Below are 21,214 nucleotides of genomic sequence, written 5' to 3' on the forward strand. Positions count from 1 at the left end.
GATTTATTCAAAAATGGATTCATCTTTCAATTCGGTCTATCCAAACTTAGAGTGAAGAAAAGGCCAGCGGGGAAGATTTCAACTGGATTGAACCATGTAACTCAAACAGCTCGTTGTAGCAAGATTGGGCAATAAAATGTCTAAAACGTGCCACACTGGTCATACGTTGAAAACCAAGTGGACCATCTCATTAGAACCAATTTCACTTTCTATAGAAAAAAACATCTATATGATTAATAAAACCTAGCCAACTACTAATCTTTAAAGAAAAAACCTAGCCGAGTACCGTTCTTAAAAAGAAAACCTAGCCGAGTACAGAAAATATATATCTCACAAACCATTTCCATTTCATGGTATATAAGGGAAAAAGAAAAAATAAGTACGGCCCAAGATGCAGTCATCGCTTTCTCTATCCGTCTTATTTTCATTTTCTCTATAGGATAATTCCTTTTCTTCCCCCAAACCTTGAGAGAGTTAATCTGAATTCTGAAAGTGTAAACGAGTGGTAGGCAGTTTTTGCAGTCCATCTGCTCAACCTATTGCTTGAGGGCACACATGTTAGGGCTAGCTAGGGTTAGGGTTAGGCTCACTTAGAGTTATGTTCCCCTCCTCTCTAACTGCCTGTCTTGAACCTGATAATAGAGTTTTTAATCCATCAATCAGCCAATAGGGACCGCATAACTGGCCAACATGGTTCAATTAAATCCAACATCCCAACCATTCACCCTTCAATGTCATAATTAATCTTGCAATAAAAAACTCCTGAAACTCTTGATTATTAAATATTATTCATGTTTTTGGCTTAAATGTTGTCTTTGTCTTTCGAGGCACTGCCTGCATTAAATGGTGCCAGTAGGTATAACTCATTAACCACTAGTTCAGTTGGTAGGGTTTTCTTTATCAGCTTTAAAACTAAGACATTATTAATTAACAGCTTCCTATTGAAGTAGAAAGAAGAGAAATCCAAATACTGTACTATATTTTAACCAAGTTCTAGAAGTATTGTTGTATGACTGCCATATCTAACAATTTACTTCTATTAAACATGGTGTTCAAGATTGTCAATTAAATGTATAGCGGACACTTGTTATAGCAACACGTTTTAAATGGAATGCAACTAACCCCATTCATATATATTTGATTATTTTCTCTACCTCTTCAAATATTTTATGGTGAGCCAAAAGTTTCTTAACTTGCCTTTTTCATTGAATTAAACCACTAATTGAGTTAATTATATAGTAGGTCTAGAAACAAAAGTGGAAACACACTTACTCAATGATAATGTATAGAGAAACAGCTTACCAACTCTAGATTAAAACTTAATGTTATTTGTGTTTGTGTATCAACTCATGGAAGAGAATAAAATCTGGGCAGTAGATTGATAAAATCCGGTTTGTGTGGCAGAATATTTCTTAAACAAAACGAACAGAAAGACAACTTTGGATGCTGGCTAATACTTTAGGAAAATTTTATGGTAGGTTAGCTTTTTGGAAGCAGATTTACATGTCATTCTGTCTTTGTTAAGGATGTCATTTCAGCTAGCAAGCTGATACCTAGTTGCTTCAACTTCTCTTCATAAAATATTTAGATTTCTAATGCATCTTACAGTAATGGAATATATAATTACAATAATCAAACAATATGAAAAGGCTTTCTGTATTCCCTTTCACATTGTAAAGGAGTTAGGGCTAGGATGACACAAAAGGAGAAGTATTCATGAAACTGAATTAACATTTAATAAACTAATATCGCAAGGTAAAGGAAAAAAGAAATTCAGTGCTCAATATCAGGCTTTTTCTTGACAGATTTGATTGTTTCTCGTCAGGGAACTCTCAGCCAAAAAAAGAAAGGAAAAAAGTGTTGAATGAAGTTTTACTGGCAACTTCACCCTAGGCCAAAATTGCCCATATTGTGCAAGCATGGTGTAACCATACAGGTCTCAAAAATCAAGAAGATCCCAAATTTGGTTTTGGAAAGAGAGAGAGAGAGAGAGAAAGACGAGCACCCCACTCCAGCAGCAGCTCCAGTCAAAGATGGATGATGAGTTCAAATAAAGTGGAAAACATTGCAAGAGAGATTAAGAAACATGGAAAATAAAGAAAAATTCATTGCCATGCAATAAAAGAAAAATCCAAATGCAAAAAGGGATTAGAAACTTGCTGTTCATATCTAACTTGTCCCACCACCCAGCTTTAGTCCCCATTTCTCACAGTTGGCTTGGTACTACACAAAAACGCAACCCTCTCCAATCGCCACTGCTCCAAGCCAAACTAGCTGAGGGTGTCCAAAGCTCAAAAAGCTGCCCCAATCCCTGTACATAAACCAAAAACTTTTCTTTCTCTCCTTCCTTGCATTGCATGACCCCATTTGTCAGTTTGTTGAGTCTCTCTCTCTCTCTCTGGGTGCCGTGTCAAACCAGTTAATATTTCATAAACATAACTAAAGGTTTTTTTAAAGGGGAAGAAAAAAAAGATAAAACAATCTTTAGAACCCATCCTGAAATCGATTGATCGCTGAAGGATTCTCCAAACGATGCTGTGTCCCTCCTGCATATCTCCTACCCCAATTCAGTCCCTCTTCCTGATTGCTCAGTGAAACGTCTCTTCCTCCGGTACCTCCGCCTCCCGGTCGATTTGAACCTGCCCCGAGTCCATGTCCGACAGGAGCCCCTATGCAAGTGTAGTTAGACTCTGGTGCACCAAGGTAGTTTAAGTTTTGTTGAGGATATTGTGATGAACCGCTGCTTCCCAGAACATGTCCTACATAGTAATCGTTAATGGAGTGAGTTGGGTATTGGGAAGGGTAGGAGCTGAGGCGTGACGGTGATGGGTGTAAATATGGTTGTGGTGGTGGTGGTTGTAATGTAGGTGGCATCAGCGTTGATGAAGAACCAGAGAACATTCTTGGTGGGTAAACTGATCTAAATGGTAATGTTGGATCACCCACGTTGCCTCCGGGATGATAGCTTGGATGGCAGCTGCAATGATTGGAATATTTCATGTTTTTTCCTCAGCTAAAACAAATTACTTACACAAGTCTTCAAATCAAATGGGGGGAATATATTTAATATTTTTTCTGATTTCTCAAAGATGAAAACATTCATTGATGTATTTGAAACTTGAAGGAGCATACCCTAGATGCCCTTGGGTGGCCAAGTTATCGTTATTGAAGACCAGCTGGCGAGCTCGGTTCAGTGTCTCTGTCTCCCTTTCTGACCACCCAACAAAAACAGCAAATCAAATCAAATCAAAAGTACTCATCAACACGGAAAACCAGCCAAGAAATTCAGCAACGAAACCAACTTAGTTTTCATCAAGATTGACATGACCACGCTTCATGGGCAAACCCCCCATCATCATAACAACCTCTGACGCTTCCCTAAGTGTGTGTAGTAAAATAAAGTGACATGGCTAATCTACCTCAAAACTTAAAATTGGAATAAAGAAGTGAAATGACTTGCCTTGGCGATGGCGGTTCATGTGTCCCCCAAGAGCTTGAGATTTGCAAAACTTGAGGGAACAAAACCTACATTCATAGACCTTCCCACACTCATCTTTCCCATCCTTACCGCCGCTTTTCTTTTTCCTAGAGCCTGTTTCAGAGAGCACCAATTAAAGCAACTTCGATGAGACCATTCTTGGCCCAAAACCCAAACCCTAACTTACCCAAATCGTGTAACAACTAAGTCATTAAAACCTTCAATTTCCTAGCCCTCCTTTTCCACTGCTTCTTTTTAATTATTTATATATATATATATGATGATCATTTTAAAAGCATCAAAAGAAACTTGTGTGGTCTGTTTAAGCTTACAAACACAGCTAGTCTATTCTATATATTACAGATGGTTTTTAAGAGACTAGGAGTGTGTAAAATTCGTACAATTCATACCATAGTTAGTAGCATTTTATTTCGTAAAAAGATGAAAAAACCTTTAGATTATATTGTCAAATTTGATTACATATATTCATATAGTAATAATAGTAGTACTAGTTGGAGAAAATACCGGAGGAGGAGCCTTCCTCAAAGACCAGTTTACCATCCCTTGTATAATCGTCGGGCAAGTTGTTGAGGTCTAAGGGGTTTTTCTCAGGTCTCCTGCAATTGCAAAACAAAAAAGGAAAAAGAAAAAGATGAAGAGAGTCACAATTACAAAGGGAAAGAGACAAAAAAGTGGAGGATGAAGAGAAGGAGAAGATAATGAAGGGTGGGGAGACCTACATGGTACCGACAGAGAAAGACAGGAAAATATGAGGTGAACAATGTTTGAGATTGAAGATAACTAAAGCTTTGGAAGATTACAAGACTTCAGTTTGAGACTGCAATATGGAGGCTAGTAGTTGAGTGAAGTGTGAAGGTGGAGAAAAAAAGGAGATTTTGAAAGTTCTCTATCAGTTTCTCCGCCACCCGCTCTCTCATAAAAAAAAATTGAAAGAACAATAGGGGACAGTGGGTCTCGTGACTTTGGAAAGGGGAAGGGCAAGTGGTTTGAGTTTAGGGGATGGGGGATTTGGTTGGATTGAGAGAGATGGATGGGAGGGTTTTGTTTGCCTTTGTGAAGAGAGCCTATAGAGGTCTATTGCCCTTGCCCTACAAACTAGTTTCATGAAACAATGATGGCGCCTAAAATAGTTACAGAGATTGCTAACAGGATTTACCGTAAAAAGGTTGCTGTGAAACACCCCCCATGTCTTCTAAGTGAGTCCATTGCATTCAATTAAGCAAAAAGTTGGAAGATAAAAGGGAAATATTATTGAGGACATGTGGTTTGAACTCAAGGGCTAGCTAGCCCTAAAATTAAGCTGCGATCTACTCATTATTCATTATTTGAAGAATTGGAGGATATGCTAAAAGTTGGATGGGTTGGTCCCCGTGTAGTTGAGGCTTCCTGGGGCATCATTGTACCCTGAGCTTTGCCATGGAACATGGAACTGTAACTATCAAGATCTCATTATCAGGTTTTTTGTGATCTAAGTTGGGATATAGACTGAACCCCAGAAATAAGTGTTGTTTTATTCTTTGGAACTTCTCTGCTTGTTTGATCATGGTCCTTTTCCTTCATTATAAAATCTAAAAGTTACTGTCTTTTGTTTTCTTTTATGTTTCTTTCTCCCCCTAGTAATTTTAAAGGGAAGTGCTGCATACACATGTTAAAAAATAATAATTAAAATGCTTTTAAATTTATATTATTTAAATTTTAAAATATTCAGCTGTAAGAGATTATATTTCATTTAAATAAAATTTTGAATTTTATGAATGAATAAAAGCATGTTACGAGTTTTATTTCATTTAAAATTTAATTCAATTTTACTTCATGAAATTATCAAATACAAAAACTTGTTTAATGGTACATATCTCTCGTCACACTTTGACGCTTTATGAAATCTTTGTCCCATTTATATACTTTCAATACTCTGTTCTTTAATCAGCAGGAATTTGACATATTGTTGCTTACAACAAATAATTTTTTATACAATTCCATTGGAAAATGATTTATGCATTTCATAGGATTTTTTTTTTGGCGAAATCATAGGAACACTTTTAATAAAACATAATGATTAAAAGGGTATTATGAAAGTTCCTGATATAATGATTATATATATTCAAATTGATATGGTGTACTATTTGACATATTGTGTAACAGTTTCACAAATTTATTATAAGCTAGACTCCTAGAAAGTACAGAGCAATATATATGTAAATCCCAACCATTCTTAACGCTGACATCCTTAACAAGCTCAGATTAAAAAAAAAAAAAAAAGGCCATCCCCATGTTACAATAGACAAACATCTGGTCGAAAATCAAAGAAACATTGAGAATCATAACTAGAAGGCCATCAAGGTTCTAAGAGCACTGACCATTAAGATGTCACACGTATGTCAACTCCATAAAGCTCATCATAAACCAGTGCATCCTCCAATCTTAATTAACTTCTAAGCAAGGCACCATATTCATTCAATGAAATCCATCTAATGAAGCTTACTTTATTTCCATCATTTAATAACATTCCATTCAATTCATCATATTCCATTTTTTAAAAAATTTGTATATGTATTGAATTTGATTACAACGATAGTTACAATTATTAGTAGATATTCTTTTTATACAGACTCAAATTATATTCACATTTATTATTCATAATATTGTATCAAAAAGATGTTTATATATAACAACCTCCCATTCAATTCCTTATTATAAATTATTGCACTAAAAAAATATTTATAAGAATTTTCATGTGCAACAGCTTATTAAAATTGTTATATCTACCTCATTTAGAGGAGCCTCATCAATCATGCTTAGTACACCTTCACCGATTGTGACATTTCACTAGATTATATGTGCACCACGTGGAGCCTCTTCTACTAACTTCATTAAGATAGGCATCGAATCTCCTTTATGCATGGAAAATACTTGGGGCTCTATTAAATTTACATCAAATCCAATCACCACCTGACTAGAGGCTATCTTGCTCCCTAAGAAGCATACCAAGATTTGACTTTGGTAGAAACAAATCAAGACTTGAGAGAAGGTTGATAGGAAAACCTATCTATAAATACCTTATCCTCCACCATTAAGGCAAGACCCTTCTTATAAGCCAAAGCTTTGTTGAAGTCACTGTATCGACGACTCTCCTCATGACCACTCTGCCTCTATTGTGTGAATGATACGAGCCAAGGAGGTGACACTCAAGAGGTTGTTTTTTCTAGTGGTCCAATCACTCGAAGCAAGGCACGACAATTAAAATCAAATATGAATGCTTTTGTCCAAGACTTTGTTGCTACAAATTTAATTCATCATGTTCTTGACGTTGACAAATACGGGAATGCAATTCACTGGACCAATCTTGGAATAGTGAAAGCCCATAAATTGGTGGAATAAAAAGAGAGTATTTGTTTTCTTCCAAATTTGTGTGAGGCAAATTTTTTAGAGTAGAGTGATTCTTCTCTTGCTATTTAGTTTGGAGTTTGTTACTTTCGAGGGTATTTGGAGTTACAAATATTCAATTTTCTTTCCCGTTCATTGGTGTTTCTAGAGGTTCTTCTTCTAGGGGTTTCGTAGGGAGCCGCTCAATCATTGGCGTTTTTGGTTACAAGTTAACCAAGGGTTCCATAGGGCAAATCTATCCTTTTTTTTCCTTTTTATTATTATTATTTAACTAATTTTATTTATTCTCATTTTATTTCTAATTTGTGTTTCTCTTGTGTCTAGATCCGGGGTTCAGCATCAGTTGGTATCAGTTTCAGGCCATTCGGTGTTTTTTTTCTCCTCTTATTCTTTAAAAAAAAAACAGCAAAAAAAGCAAAAAGCGCAAAAAAAGAAGAAAAAGTTGCCTACCTTTCATACGTAGGTTTCTTCTTTTCCTATTATTGTTATTATTTTTATTTTTATTTTTCCCAAAATTGAATTTCCTTTCCTTCTTCTTTTCTTGACTCAAGTATAATTAAAGCTTCAATTTTTGAAAATCTTAAGACACCAAACGTTTCTGATTTTTGTTTTTTTTTTAATTGGGTAGAGTTTTCTTAAGTGTTCTTCTTATTAAAGCTTTTCTTTGACTCTAGAGTTAGGGATCGTTGCAGGTCTACGTTTTTTGTTTCTCTTACACTTTCTAACACTTTGTTTCTTCTTGTGTTAGCAGATATTAAAGGCACGCACAATTCCTTCATCCGTGTAGCCTCCATTACAAATTGCCTCGTCAAGTTTATTGGCCTCTTAGAGCAATTAGGGCCTTCATTGTTTCTTTGAAGTTTGCACCTCCGTTATTTGATTAGTAACATTCTCCAAACATATTTACAAGTTTTGAATCATTCAGAGAGTTATTCTTTTGAGAGCTAACGAGTGAGGTTATTATTTTTTCTTTCTTGTTCCTGTTTGTTTGATCTTTCACAGATACCATGCCGCTCACTAGATCTCAAACTAGTAAAAATGAAGAGGATGAGCAAAAAAGAGAGAACGATCCTTTGGTCGAGTTGTTACAAAAAGAGATGAAAAAGTTGCAAACTCAATTCGAACATCGCATGACCTAGATGTTACAAGAGCAAAGGGAGTATCTTGATACAAAACTTACAAATCAAGAGAGATACATTGCCGATAATTACAAGAAGTTGAACGAAGCCTTTATAAGCCGATCAAATTCGCGAGATCGAACTTTTAAACGAAGGGAGGACCATGTTTTTTATGATGACTTTGAGTCCGAGTATGTACCTAGAGAAAGGTTGGAACGAAACAATGACACCCCCAAACCAAAATTTCCTTCTTTCTCAAGGAAGAATGATCCTGATGCTTACCTTGATTGGGAGGAAAAGATGGAAGCAGTCTTTGCTTGTTACAATTAATCTGATGAGAAAAAGGTAACATACGCTGTCGCTGAGTTCATTGATTATGCACTAACATGGTGGAATCAATTATGTAAAAGCAGGATTCCTTATACAGAGCAACCTGTTACTACTTGGGTTGAAATGAAGCGCATCTTGCAAAAACGGTTTGTTCTACCATACTATTATCGAGAACTCCATCAAAGACTCCAACATCCTGTTTAAGGAGATAGATCTATGGATGACTACTACAAAGAGAAGAAAACTATTCAGATTAGAGCCAATCTTGTTGAAGAGGCTGAGGTGACTATGGCTAGATTCCTTGCCGGCCTAAAGCCTGAGATTACAAATTGAGTTGAGTTACAACACTACATGGATGTTGAAGAGATGCTTCAAACCGCACTCACCATTGAAAAGCAATTACGAAAGAAAGGGACACCGAGGGGTGCTAGTTCAGTTTCTAATCCTGCTTGGAGAGGAAATTGGCAAAAACAAGATGATAGATTGTGGAATGAGAGAGATGCACGATTCAAGCCAAATGAACCTAGAACTTACTCCAAAGATAGAGGTATGCCTAATTCATTTAAAGGTTTTACTTCTACTAATCGAGATCCATCTTCTTCTTCTACTTTTCCTAGTGCCATTACGCAGCAAAAAGATATTACCTGCTTCAAATGCCAAGGAAGGGGTGACTATGCTCGAGAATGCCCTAATAAAAAGTCATTGGTGATTTGAGAAGATGGTGAGGTTGATTTTGAGTCTGATAACGAAGATGAGATGCCTCCTTTGGAAGATGCTGATGATGTGCATACTCATGATGAGTATGAAGAATACTTGGAGTACGGTGAGAAAGCACTTGTTGCTCGAAGGGCTTTAAATGTCCAGTTTAAAGAGGAAGGGCGCGAACAAAGAGATAACATTTTCCACACGAGATGTTTGATTGGTGGACAACCTAGTTTATTGATCATCGATAGTGGAAGTTGCACCAATGTGGTGAGTTCTTCCCTTGTTGAGAAACTCGGCCTACCTTGTGTGAAGCATCCAAGGCCATACCGCTTGCAATGGCTGAATGATAATGGAGAGGTAAAAGTATCTAAACAATGCTTAGTTTCATTTTCCATTGGTAGATACTCTGATAAAGTTTTGTGTGATGTTGTTCCAATGCAAGTTGGGCACATATTACTTGGACGGCCATGGCAGTTTGATCGACGAGTAAATCATGATGGTTTCCTTAACCAATATACCTTTGTGTTCCTTGGAAAGAAGTTTACTTTGGCTCCACTTCCTCCTCAAGAAGTCTACAATGATCAACTCAAACTTGCTAGTGAGATGGGTAAGGGAAGTGAGGTAAAATCATTCAAAAAGGCTGAGAGTAAAGAGGCCCTTAGTGTTAAAAGCCAACTTAAAGGCCCAACATTGGTGAGTGATTGCACACACAAGTCACGAGATGAGAGAGTGAGTTTATTCGCTAGGTTTCAAGATATCAAATTTGCTCTTTGTACAAAACAAACATTTGTAATTATTAGGTTTAGGGAAAACTTTGTTTTGACTAACCCTAATACACATTTGCCTAGTTGTTTTGTTGATCTTTTGTAGGATTTTGAGGATGTATTTCCTTCTGAAATGCCTAAGGGATTACCTCCTTTACGAGGGATTGAACATCAAATTGACTTTGTGCTTGGTTCGAGTATTCCGAATAGACCAGTCTATCAAAGCAATCCTGAAGAAACTAAGGAGTTGCAAAGGCAAGTTGAAGATCACTTCGAGAAAGGGTTTATTCATGAGAGTTTAAGCCCTTGTGCGGTCCCTGTACTTCTCGTCCCAAAAAAAGATGGTTCTTGGAGAATGTGTGTTGATTGTCGTGCTGTCAACAAGATTACGATAAAGTATCGACATCCAATTCCTCGATTAGATGATATGTTGGATGAACTTAATGGTGCATGCATTTTCTCTAAAATTGACTTAAAAAGTGGTTACTATCAAATAAGAATGAAACAAGGTGATGAATGGAAAACTGCTTTTAAGACTAAGTATGGCCTGTATGAGTGGTTAGTCATGCCATTTGGCCTAACTAATGCTCCTAGCACATTCATGAGATTAATGAACCACATACTTAGACCTTTTTTAGGAAAATTTGTCATTGTGTATTTTGATGACATACTGATTTATAGCAAAACTTTGAATGATCATGTTGGGCATGTTAAATTAGTATTGGATGTGTTAAGGCATGAACGACTCTTTGCTAATCTTGAAAAATGCACCTTTTGTATGGATAAGCTTATTTTTTTGGGTTTTGTGATAAGTTCTACAGGAATCCATGTGGATGAGAAGAAGGTAAAGGCAATTAAAGAATGGCCTATCCCTAAAACTGTTTCTGAGGTAAGGTCTTTCCTTGGGCTAGCCGATTTCTATCGCAGGTTTGTTCGTAACTTTTCCACAATTGCTTCGCCTTTGACTGCACTTATTAAAAATGATGTATCATTTCATTGGACAGATAAGCAAGAATTAGCATTTAATGAACTTAAAGATAAATTGTGCAATGCTCCTATTCTTGTTTTACCTTATTTTAAAAAGACCTTTGAGATTGAATGTGATGCTTCTGGTGTAGGTATAGGTGCCGTCCTTATGCAAGATAGTAAACCACTAGCCTACTTTAGTGAGAAACTTGGTGGAGCACATTTGAACTATTCGACCTATGATAAAGAGTTGTATGCCTTGGTAAGAGCATTAGAAGTTTGGCAACATTACCTTTTACCAAAGGAGTTTGTGATTCACACTGACCATGAATCACTTAAGCACTTAAAGGGACAAGGTAAGTTGAACAAGTGACATGCGAGGTGGGTTGAATTCATTGAATCTTTTCCTTATGTTATAAGGTATAAGAAAGGTAAAGATAATATTGTGGCTGATGCTCTATCAAGGAGGTACACTTTACTTAGTACTTTGCATACTAAGTTATTAGGTTTTGAGTATCTCATAGATTTATATGCCACTGACTCTGATTTTGCAAGCATTTATGACGCATGTGAACATGATGCATTTCACAAATTTTATAAACATGATGGCTATCTTTTTCGAAATAATAGACTATGCTTACCAAAGTGTTCAATGCGAGAATTGTTGGTTCGAGAGGCTCATAGTGGTGGTCTTATGAGTCATTTTGGAGTCACTAAGACTTATGATGTTTTACATGAGAATTTTTATTGGCCTAACATGTGAAAACTTGTTGAGAAAATTTGCTCTACTTGCATTACTTGTAAACAAGCTAAATCCACTGTGATGCCTCATAGTCTATGTACTCCTCTTCCTGTTCCTAGTTCACCTTGGACTGACATTTCAATGGATTTTGTAATAGGTTTACCAAGGACAAAGGGTGGACGAGATAACATCTTTGTGGTTGTGGATAGATTTTCTAAAATGGCTCATTTCATTCCATGACATAAGACTGATGATGCAACCCATGTTGCCGATCTATTTTTCCGTGAAGTTGTGAGATTACATGGAATCCCAAGGACTATCGTTTCCGATAGAGATGCAAAATTTCTTAGTCACTTTTGGAAGGTGTTATGGGGTAAGTTAGGTACTAAACTACTTTACTCTACTACATGCCACCCTCAAACTGATGGTCAAACCGAGGTGGGAAATCGAGTTTTGGGATCTTTGCTTAGAGCCATAATAGGTAAGAATGTTAAATCTTGGGAAGAATGGATACCCTATGTTGAGTTTGCTTATAATCGTTATGTTCATTCTTCCATAGGTTTTACTCCTTTTGAATTGTATATGGCTTTAATCCACTTACTGTTTTAGATTTGCTTCCTTTACCTTTGAATGAGATTGCTAATTTAGATGGTGAAAGGAAAGCTGATTTAGTGAAAGAGATCCATAAGAAGGCTCGTAAAGCCATTGAGAAAAAGAATGAGTCCAATGCACATTGCGCTAATAAAGGGCGAAAGCAAGTCTTGTTTGAACCTGGAGATTGGGTATGGGTGCATATGAGGAAGGAACGATTTCCTTCTAAGAGAAAGAATAAACTTGATGCACGAGGAGATGGACCATTCCAAGTACTCGAGAAAATAAATGACAATGCTTATCGCATTGATCTTCCTGGTGAGTATGGTGTTAGTGCTACTTTCAATGTTTCTGATCTTTCTCCTTTTGAATTTGATGTAGGTTCAGATTCGAGGACGAATCTTCTTGAAGAGGGGAGAATGATACGAGCCAAGGAGGTGACACTCAAGGGGTTGTTTTTCCTAGTGGTCCAATCACTCGGAGCAAGGCACGACAATTAAAATCAAAGATGAATGCTTTTGTCCAAGACTTTGTTGCTACAAATTTAATTCATCATGTTCGTGACGTTGACAAATACGGGAATGCAATTCACTGGACCAATCTTGGAATAGTGAAAGCCCATAAATTGGTGGAATAAAAAGAGAGTATTTGTTTTCTTCCAAATTTGTGTGAGGTAAATTTTTGAGAGTAGAGTGATTCTTCTTTAGCTATTTAGTTTGGAGTTTGTTACTTTCGAGGGTATTTGGAGTTACAAATATTCAATTTTCTTTCCCGTTCATCGGTGTTTCTAGAGGTTCTTCTTCTAGGGTTTCGTAGGGAGCCGCTCAATCATTGGCGTTTTTGGTTACAAGTTAACCAAGGGTTCCATAGGGCAAATCTATCCTTTTTTTTCCTTATTATTATTATTATTATTTAACTAATTTTATTTATTCTCATTTTATTTCTAATTTGTGTTTCTCTTGTGTCTAGATCCGGGGTTCCGCATCAGTGAACCTCGCTCTCCCCACCTATAGTAACTTTTCCATCAATAATTTAGTGCGGCGAGCAGGGACATACATGCCTCACCTTAATGAGAGCTTCCTTGAAAACCCCAATGCTACCAAGCCTTTAACATAAAGTTTTCAAGCTGGCCAAAGTAGTAATCTTCAGCCAATTAATCGTCCATACAACCCATATAGTGATCCATATGAGAATATATACTGTTAATATCATCCACAACAACTTGGATATTATAATCCGTAAATGAGCAGACATCATTTCAACCATCACCTACCATACAACCAATTCCTACCTTAGAAGACCAGACAACCAAGAATCTCAATCTCAATCCCAATCCCAACTCCACCCCCAACAATTCATGGAACTAAAAGAGAAATAATTGAGATCACTAAGAGGCCAAATGATACAATAGTCACTTACACATGATTATAATATCTAAAACAGCTTCGCCAGAATGCGAAGATCATCAGAGAATAAGAGCAAATCCAAACCCCCTTCAATATTAGAGACAACATGATGAAATTGCCTTATCACTCAATGTAAAAGGACATGAGCACAATACACACCTAGAATATCAACCACAAGTAACTGATCCACAATAACAACCTCAAGCTTGGCATGATGAGATGGAAGCTCCTAGAAAAGACATTCAAGCTAGAGGTGAGTGTTAGATCGAATCGAACCGAATGAAAAAAATTTCAAGTTAATCGAGTTGACGAATCTTATTTTATCATCATAACTCGATTTAAAATTTTCTCGAATTGAGTCAAGTGAGATAGAATTCGAATCGAATCGAATCGAATCGAATCGAATATATTTGTTTGAGTTAAATTAAAAAAATGATTTTGGGTCCTTATAGTCACTAACACCCACTGTAATCAAATTTTCCCACCATAATAAAATTTGTTTTTAACTTTCATCCCCTCATAATTATTTATTAATCTTTTATATACGGGTTAGTTTCTTTCCTTACTTAGTTGCTTTAGTTTCTTTCCTTACTTAGTTGCTTCAATTATCTTTTGATTCTTGTCACCATGTATTTTGAAATTAAAAATATATTAAATATAAAAAATGTGATTTTTAATAAAAGTTATCTTGAAGATAAAATATGAAATTGATACTAACATAAAATTTTAACACAAATATTTTATGTCATCATCAATAATTCAATTTTAATGAAATTGATAAGATTAAGCATGATTAAACAATTCAATAAAATAAATAATACTAAATGTGAAATTTAATTCAATAATATAAATAGTAGACATAAATTCAAAAAAAAGTTTTGGGGATTTAGGAGGAAATAAAAGTTTTGGGGGAAGTAAAAAAAAGTTTTGGGGGTTCGTAAAAATTAAAATTTTAGGAGAAAAATAAAAGGAAAAAAGTTTTGGGAGTTTGACGGGAAGTAAAATTTTTTTGGGAAAAATAAAAGGGTTTGTGGAGGGTTTGGAGGAAAGGAAAATAAAAGGGTTTGAAATTTAGTTTATTCGAATAATTCTAGTTATTCGAATTCAGAAATTTAAATTTGATTCAAATTTGAAATTCAAAATTTAAATTTTTTTCAATTTTTTCGAGTCGAATCGCTTTTTGCTAATGGGTGTCGAATCCACCAATATAAACATACGCCTTAAATTGAAAATTATGCAGTATAGGGAGTAGGGTCGATCCCTCAGAGACTGGGTTTACTGTAAATTGTTACTCTCTTGACCAGATTTATGTCGGGGCAGTTGTCGTGCCCAAGAAGTTCGGGGGGATGAAATTTGAAGACCTGAAATAAACAGAAAAATAACGTAAAAAGTAAAAGTTGAAAACAGAATAATAAAAATAGTTAAATAAATATGAAGAAAAATTAATTAGAATAAGCTCACCTTTAGGCATGAATTTTCCTCGTCTTTGAACCGATCCTGGAAATTAAATGAACTCCTCTTTTCCAATAAGCTAGTTATAGCTACCAAGGACGCCTCGGACACCAACTCTTCCTTGTGTAAATTAGTTATGGAACGTCCAATAACTAACCCTTACCGATCGAACAACCACGAAACGTTCGCGATTTAGAACTCCGGCAGCTTTGCTTTCTAGAAGAGCCTAGCTCGAACCAATGCCCTCAACCGCGTGGGACATTTAAAACCAATTACTACTTCCCTTGACGGAACCAAACAGTAATCTCCACTTGGCACGCCAATGTGTTCACAGAAAACCGATTAGAAACGTTCCTTTTGGAATTCCAACTATACGTCTAACCACACTAAATCAAACGTCTTTTTTGACTTAATGTTTATCTGACTTTGTGAGTTGAAAAAATCATACTCTTAATCCAGAGAAGTAATAAGTACTGGAATTTTAGGAGTTAAATTGCTCGAGTTCGTAACTCACGGGTTTTGACAAGGCTAATTTCGGCCTAAAGCTAAAAATGGGTTTAGTTGGCTAAGGTTTGTGACATGATTGTATTGGGTATAATTGGATAAGGTAAAAAAATAGGTGGAAAGGATGGGTGGCGTAATTAAATATGGAGGCTAGAAATTTAGTAATATATTAAAATGGATGGTTGGCTACTGGAAATGAAAAGGGAATTTGAAAAAAAAATTGCAAACGATTTAAGGAGGTGGCTAACTAGGAATTAATAAATTGAAGAAAAAGAAACTATGAACACCAGATGCTACATGAGAAAAAATGGAGAAAAGATTGAATTCAAATATGAAAGTTGATTTATGAATTGATGATTAAAATGAACAAAATAAACCACTATTTATACTAGTGGCTTTGCTAAATTAAGAGCCAATTAGTATAGAAAATCAAGGAAAAACATTCCATGATATAAAAATAAATCCCAAAATAATCTCCCACTAAGTCAACAAAAATTTCAGCTAATTAATCTTGGAAAAATTCTGCTTTGGCCCTCCTTCTTCGCTTCTTTCTTCAACCTAGCCCAATTGTTTCCTTTTTCTTCTATTTAGCCCCAAATTGCACCCCTACACAAAATTCAACAAAAAACATGGAAAAATTAGTGGTGCACTCTCATAAATTAACCAATTTAATTACATAAAATATGTAACTTTAGCATTTAATCAAATCTCCCTACTTAGCTTATGCTAGTCCTCGAGCATTTTGTATGAATCTGCAAAAGGAAAAATTTTCTGCAAAATAGGATTTGACCCCCATGGTTTGCACAATTCAACAATTTAATCCTAGAACATTAACATCTCAAATAACCTAGCCTAAGAAGTAAGTAAATATATTTCGGAATTATTAGAGCTTGATAGGCCTACCCCTAATTTATTTTTTATTTTATTTAATATAATAATTTTTTGTGTACTTAGGATATTTTCAAATTTTTTTACGCGAGACACAATGACAATTCAAGCACCATGTTCTGGTTACTCAATTCGGACGTTTCTAAGCGGGTTTTTCGCCCTACTCGTGATAGCTTGTTAGCGGAGTGAGTGCAAAGAAATTAGACTGTCACACAAACCTTTTAACGCAAGATGTAATGACAACCCAAGCACCACATTCCTGTTACTCGGTCCGGTGTATAGCTCCAATTTTTCACTCTTAACATTCGTATCAGAGGAGTATTATTAATAATTTTTTCTTTCTTTTTTTTTTTTGAAAGATGAAAAGTATAAGGTAGGCAGTCAAGCAAACTCATAATTCCTAAAAATTTCTTACCCACTAAGTCTAGGTTATTGAAAAGTTTATGTGTAAAGAACTAAATAGCTAAATAGGTCAAACTATAAGTGTACCATCCCATCTTATCAAAAGAGAAATTTACCTTTTACCGAAAACATGCAAAAATAGCGATGACAGATAGGCAAATTCTAATTTATGTTTCCTTTCCCCTACTTATTTTACATTGTTCCAATGTAAATTTAAAGGATATAAAGTAAAAGTAAGTACGTAAAAGAAGAAAAATAAACTCCCCATCTATTTCAACGTCGTAGAGGATTTTCTCGTAGATGTGTGAGAACGTCTGTCACTAAGGTACGTAAAGAGTCAAGCCCTTCCTCGATTCAGGTTAACCGAGATTCGACGGAAGTTGGAGGCTCCGGCCCGTGATGGTGTCTTCATCTGAACACTCTATCCGACCGATCTGTTCGTGTACCTGGAGGGACAAAATAAAAAGAAGAAGAGGTATCGGTAAGTAACCCCATAGAATCCAAGCAGTATGTATCTAAAGAGTCCGTTTTGTATGCGAAATTTAAAGAACTAAAACTGATAGCTGATGGATTCAAATTGGAGGCTAAACGTGTGATGTAAGTGCCCAAGATTAGTGGCCGATTGAACCGCAAAACATGCTGAAACTGAATAGCAAACCAATAGCCTAAATTCACCTTTCTACCCAAATGCATGCACCATAGAAAAAATAATTCAGTTCTAGTTAAAGAGGCAGACGCATCATTACGTCCCAAAAAATTGAAGGCAAGGAATCAGTGTATATATCGAAGTGCAGGACTATGTATTCCTATATCCTTGCAACGTTTCGGATCGTATGAAATTTGTCTCATTTCAGTTAACAAAACTAAAGCTTCATTAGCATCAAAGTCAGGTGGTATGTCGAGAAATGAGTCATAATAGTCATCAGTTGCTAAATAGCCCTCACTACCAAATCCCAAAGCAACATTAAACTCAAAAATAGATAGATTATAATGCACACCTAGCAAGCGAAAATTGACAGCATGAGGCGTATCTATGGTGTTAGCAGAACGGTCAAAGTAAAATGTAGAATAAAATTCAAAAACCAACTCATAATATGCAGGTTCATTAATAGCAGCAAAATCAGTCCACCAAATAGCATCAAAATATTGATTAACAGATTCTTCAATATCTAAAGAATATAATGAGAATGAGTCGACGTGTTTACATACTGGAAGAGGGCGATGTTGGATTTGTTCGAATTGTGCTTGATGTGTTGGGTTCGTAAATGTTAGATTCCCGTGAAATCTGTTCTCCGGGGGCATGAATCCTCTTCCTTGTCGAAATTGACTTCGCTCTCGTGGATGATACTCAGTGTCCTGATTTTCTGTTTCATTTTCGTGATTTTCGGTATCGTCTGCCGTTGGAGTTAATGAACCAGCCAAAGGTGACTGTTGGCAGCCTCAAGTTTGTCTTTGCGTTGAATGTGGTTTAGTACCATCGTTTGGGGATCACGAAGTTCTTCTCGATGGTCTCGGTTGTGTTGGTTGACGTGCATAGATGTTCGGTCGGGGAGATGGGCGGTCTTGGTTGTCGGATGAGTTTGGTGGTTCGAGCCGGCTATTTGAAGGGTGGTTGGCCGAAACGGGTGGCTCATGGGGCGGGTAGACTATGGCGATCGAAATTGGGCTACGGTTTCATCTAGGGCGGTGCGATGGCAGCGGCAGAGATGGAGGAGACTCGTCGGAGTCGATGGCGACAAAGGTTGGAGCGGAAAAACGGTGTTGAAGATGGTAAAGAAAAGAAAAAGAGGTACCAATGTTGAAGGTGAAGAGAAATAACAGAAAGAAAGAGTTTGAATTTTTGTTTCTTTGGCCGGTCAATAAGGGGTAATGGGTTATGTGAGGGTTTTTTTAGGGTGAAAAGAAAGCTAGGATGTGATAGGTGAAAGGTTAATATGTGATGGGTGTAAGGATTTTTTTTATTTGGAAAAGAGGTGGACGGTTGGGGTGGAAATTGGTGAGTTAATATGGGGTAGTGGGGTTGTTTTTTCTAGGTGAAAAGTTCGATTTGATGGATGTAAAGGTTTTTTTTTAATTGGAAAAGGGGTGGACGGTTGGGGTGGGAAAATCTGGGTTTAAATTTTGATTTTTTTTTTCTTTTTGGTTTTGGGTAGGTATGATGGGTTTGGGTTAATGGTTTAGCTTGGATTGATTTTAAAATGGTGGGTATGTAGAGTGGGCCTTGGCTGAAAAGAAATTTAGGGGTTGACATGCAGAATTTTAATTTTGTCTTGGAATGTTTCCCTACAAAATAAAATAAATAAAATTAAAATAAATTAAATAAAAATTAAAATGTGTATTTTTTATTTCTTGAATTTATTAGCTAAGCTATAAACTTGAGAAGTAAATTATTAAAAACCAAGATTACGATATTTGGTAAAATAGTAGTGATAAATACACCAAGTAAGTTCCCAGGAAAGAGAGGTGGGTCACAACAGACATACTTAAGTACCAAGTCTTTCCTTAGACAGAACTAATCCTCGACATGCATTTTCATTTTCCATTTTAACCAAAATTTTATTTGCATTAAGGAAAAATTTGGGTTGCCTCCCAACAGCGCTTTGTTTAACGTCATTAGCTCGACGACCTGGTATTCAAGTTCTGGGCTCCTCGAGACAATCTCCTCAACTGTGTGCGTTTGAAAATTCTCATAGAAGGGTTTCAGTCGTTGACCATTCACCTTAAAGAACTTCCGTGTTTTTTCGCTTTGAATTTCCATTGCACCATTCGAGAATAAATTAGTTATAATGAATGGACCTATCCACTTGGATCGAAGCTTACCGGCGAAAATTTTTAAGGTGGAGTCGTATAAGAGAACTTTTTGTCCTATTGAAAACTGCTTCCTCGTGATCAACTTATCATGAAACGCCTTCGTCTTTTCTTTATAAACTCGAGCATTTTCATATGCATCGTTTCTAATTTCCTCGAGTTCCTGAATGTCCAACTTTCGAGCCCTTCCTGCAGTCTCCATCTCTATATTACATTGTTTAACTGCCCAAAATGCCTTGTGCTCTAATTCGACTGGGAGATGACACAGTTTACCAAAAATGAGTCGATAAGGTGACATGCCTATTGGTCCCTTGTAAGCTGTCCTATAAGCCCAAAGTGCGTCATTTAGTCTCAAGCTCCAATCCTTTCTGTTAGGTTTAACAGTCTTCTCCAAGATGGACTTGATTTCACGGTTTGACACTTTGGCTTGCCCGTTTGTTTGTGGATGGTAGGCAGTGGCAATTCGTTGAGTCACTCCATATTTCTCCATAAGTGCACTTACGAGCTTGTTGCAAAAATGAGTTCCTCTGTCACTGATTAATGCTCGTGGAGTACCATACTTGGAAAAGATAGAACTTTTAAGAAAGTCAACCACAGTCTTAGCATTATCATTGCGAGTAGCCTTTGCCTCTATCCACTTAGAAATGTAATCAACAGCTAAGAGTATATAGAAATCACCGAAAGAAGAAATAAAAGGACCCATAAAATTGATGGCCCACACATAAAAAATTTCGCAAATATGAATAGGAGTAAGGGGCATCTCATTTCGACGACTAAGGTTACCGAATTTTTGGCATCTTTCACAGGTTTTGCAGAATAAGAAGGCATCATGAAATATGTTTGGCCAAAATAGTCCACACTCGAGAATTTCATGTGCAGTGCATTTAGGTCCAAAGTGTCCTCCACATGCATAAGAATGACAAAAAGTTAAGATAGACTGTACCTCTATTTCTGCTACACACCGTCGGATTACCTGATCGGAGCAATGCTTCCAAAGGTAGGGATCGTCCCAAATGTAATATCGAGCATCCTTTTTGATCTTATCTTTTTTAGACCTTGGTAATTCTGAAGGTATAGTACCTGTGACGAGATAGTTTACTATGTCTGCATACCAAGCATGAATAGTTTACTATGTCTGCGTACCAAGCATGAATCGCTTTTGCTGAAAACAAGTTTTCATCTGGGAAGTTATCTTTCAATGGTGTGTCGTCTACTGGAATTGGTAATCGACTCAGATGGTCAGCTACTATGTTTTCACATCCCTTTTTATCTCGAATTTCAAAATCGAATTCTTGCAGAAGTAGAATCCACCTAATCAATCGAGGTTTTGCCTCCTTCTTCCCTATCAGATATTTCAAAGTTGCATGATCAGAAAAGATAATTACTTTAGTTCCCAATAGGTAAGATCTAAATTAATCTAAAGCAAACACAACAGATAATAATTCTTTCTCAGTAGTTGAGTAATTACTTTGGGCAGTATCTAGTGTCTTCGAAGCATAGTAGATAACATGAGGCTCTTTCCCTATTCTTTGGCCAAGAACAGCTCCCACACTTTGATCACTTGCATCACACATGATTTCAAACGGAAAGTTCCAATTTGGTGGTTGCACTATGGGACCGGAAACCAATTTCTGTTTTAGCAAGTCAAATGCGTC

General features: G+C 36.4%; 1 protein-coding gene across 1 annotated transcript; it reads right to left on the reverse strand.

Annotated features, from left to right (window-relative positions):
• Positions 1-1,694: 1,694 nt before the first annotated feature.
• On the reverse strand, positions 1,695-4,616 carry LOC105778769 (zinc finger protein JAGGED). Its single transcript, XM_012602531.2, has 5 exons — positions 4,219-4,616; positions 4,004-4,095; positions 3,461-3,592; positions 3,133-3,211; positions 1,695-2,977 (listed from the first exon to the last, which is right to left on the reverse strand). Coding segments are annotated over exons 1-5 (798 nt in total). The 5' UTR covers positions 4,221-4,616; the 3' UTR covers positions 1,695-2,484.
• Between the last annotated feature and the right edge of the window lie 16,598 nt (positions 4,617-21,214).

This window comes from Gossypium raimondii, chromosome 4, assembly GCF_025698545.1.
Source record: "Gossypium raimondii isolate GPD5lz chromosome 4, ASM2569854v1, whole genome shotgun sequence".
Taxonomy (NCBI): Eukaryota; Viridiplantae; Streptophyta; class Magnoliopsida; order Malvales; family Malvaceae; genus Gossypium; species Gossypium raimondii.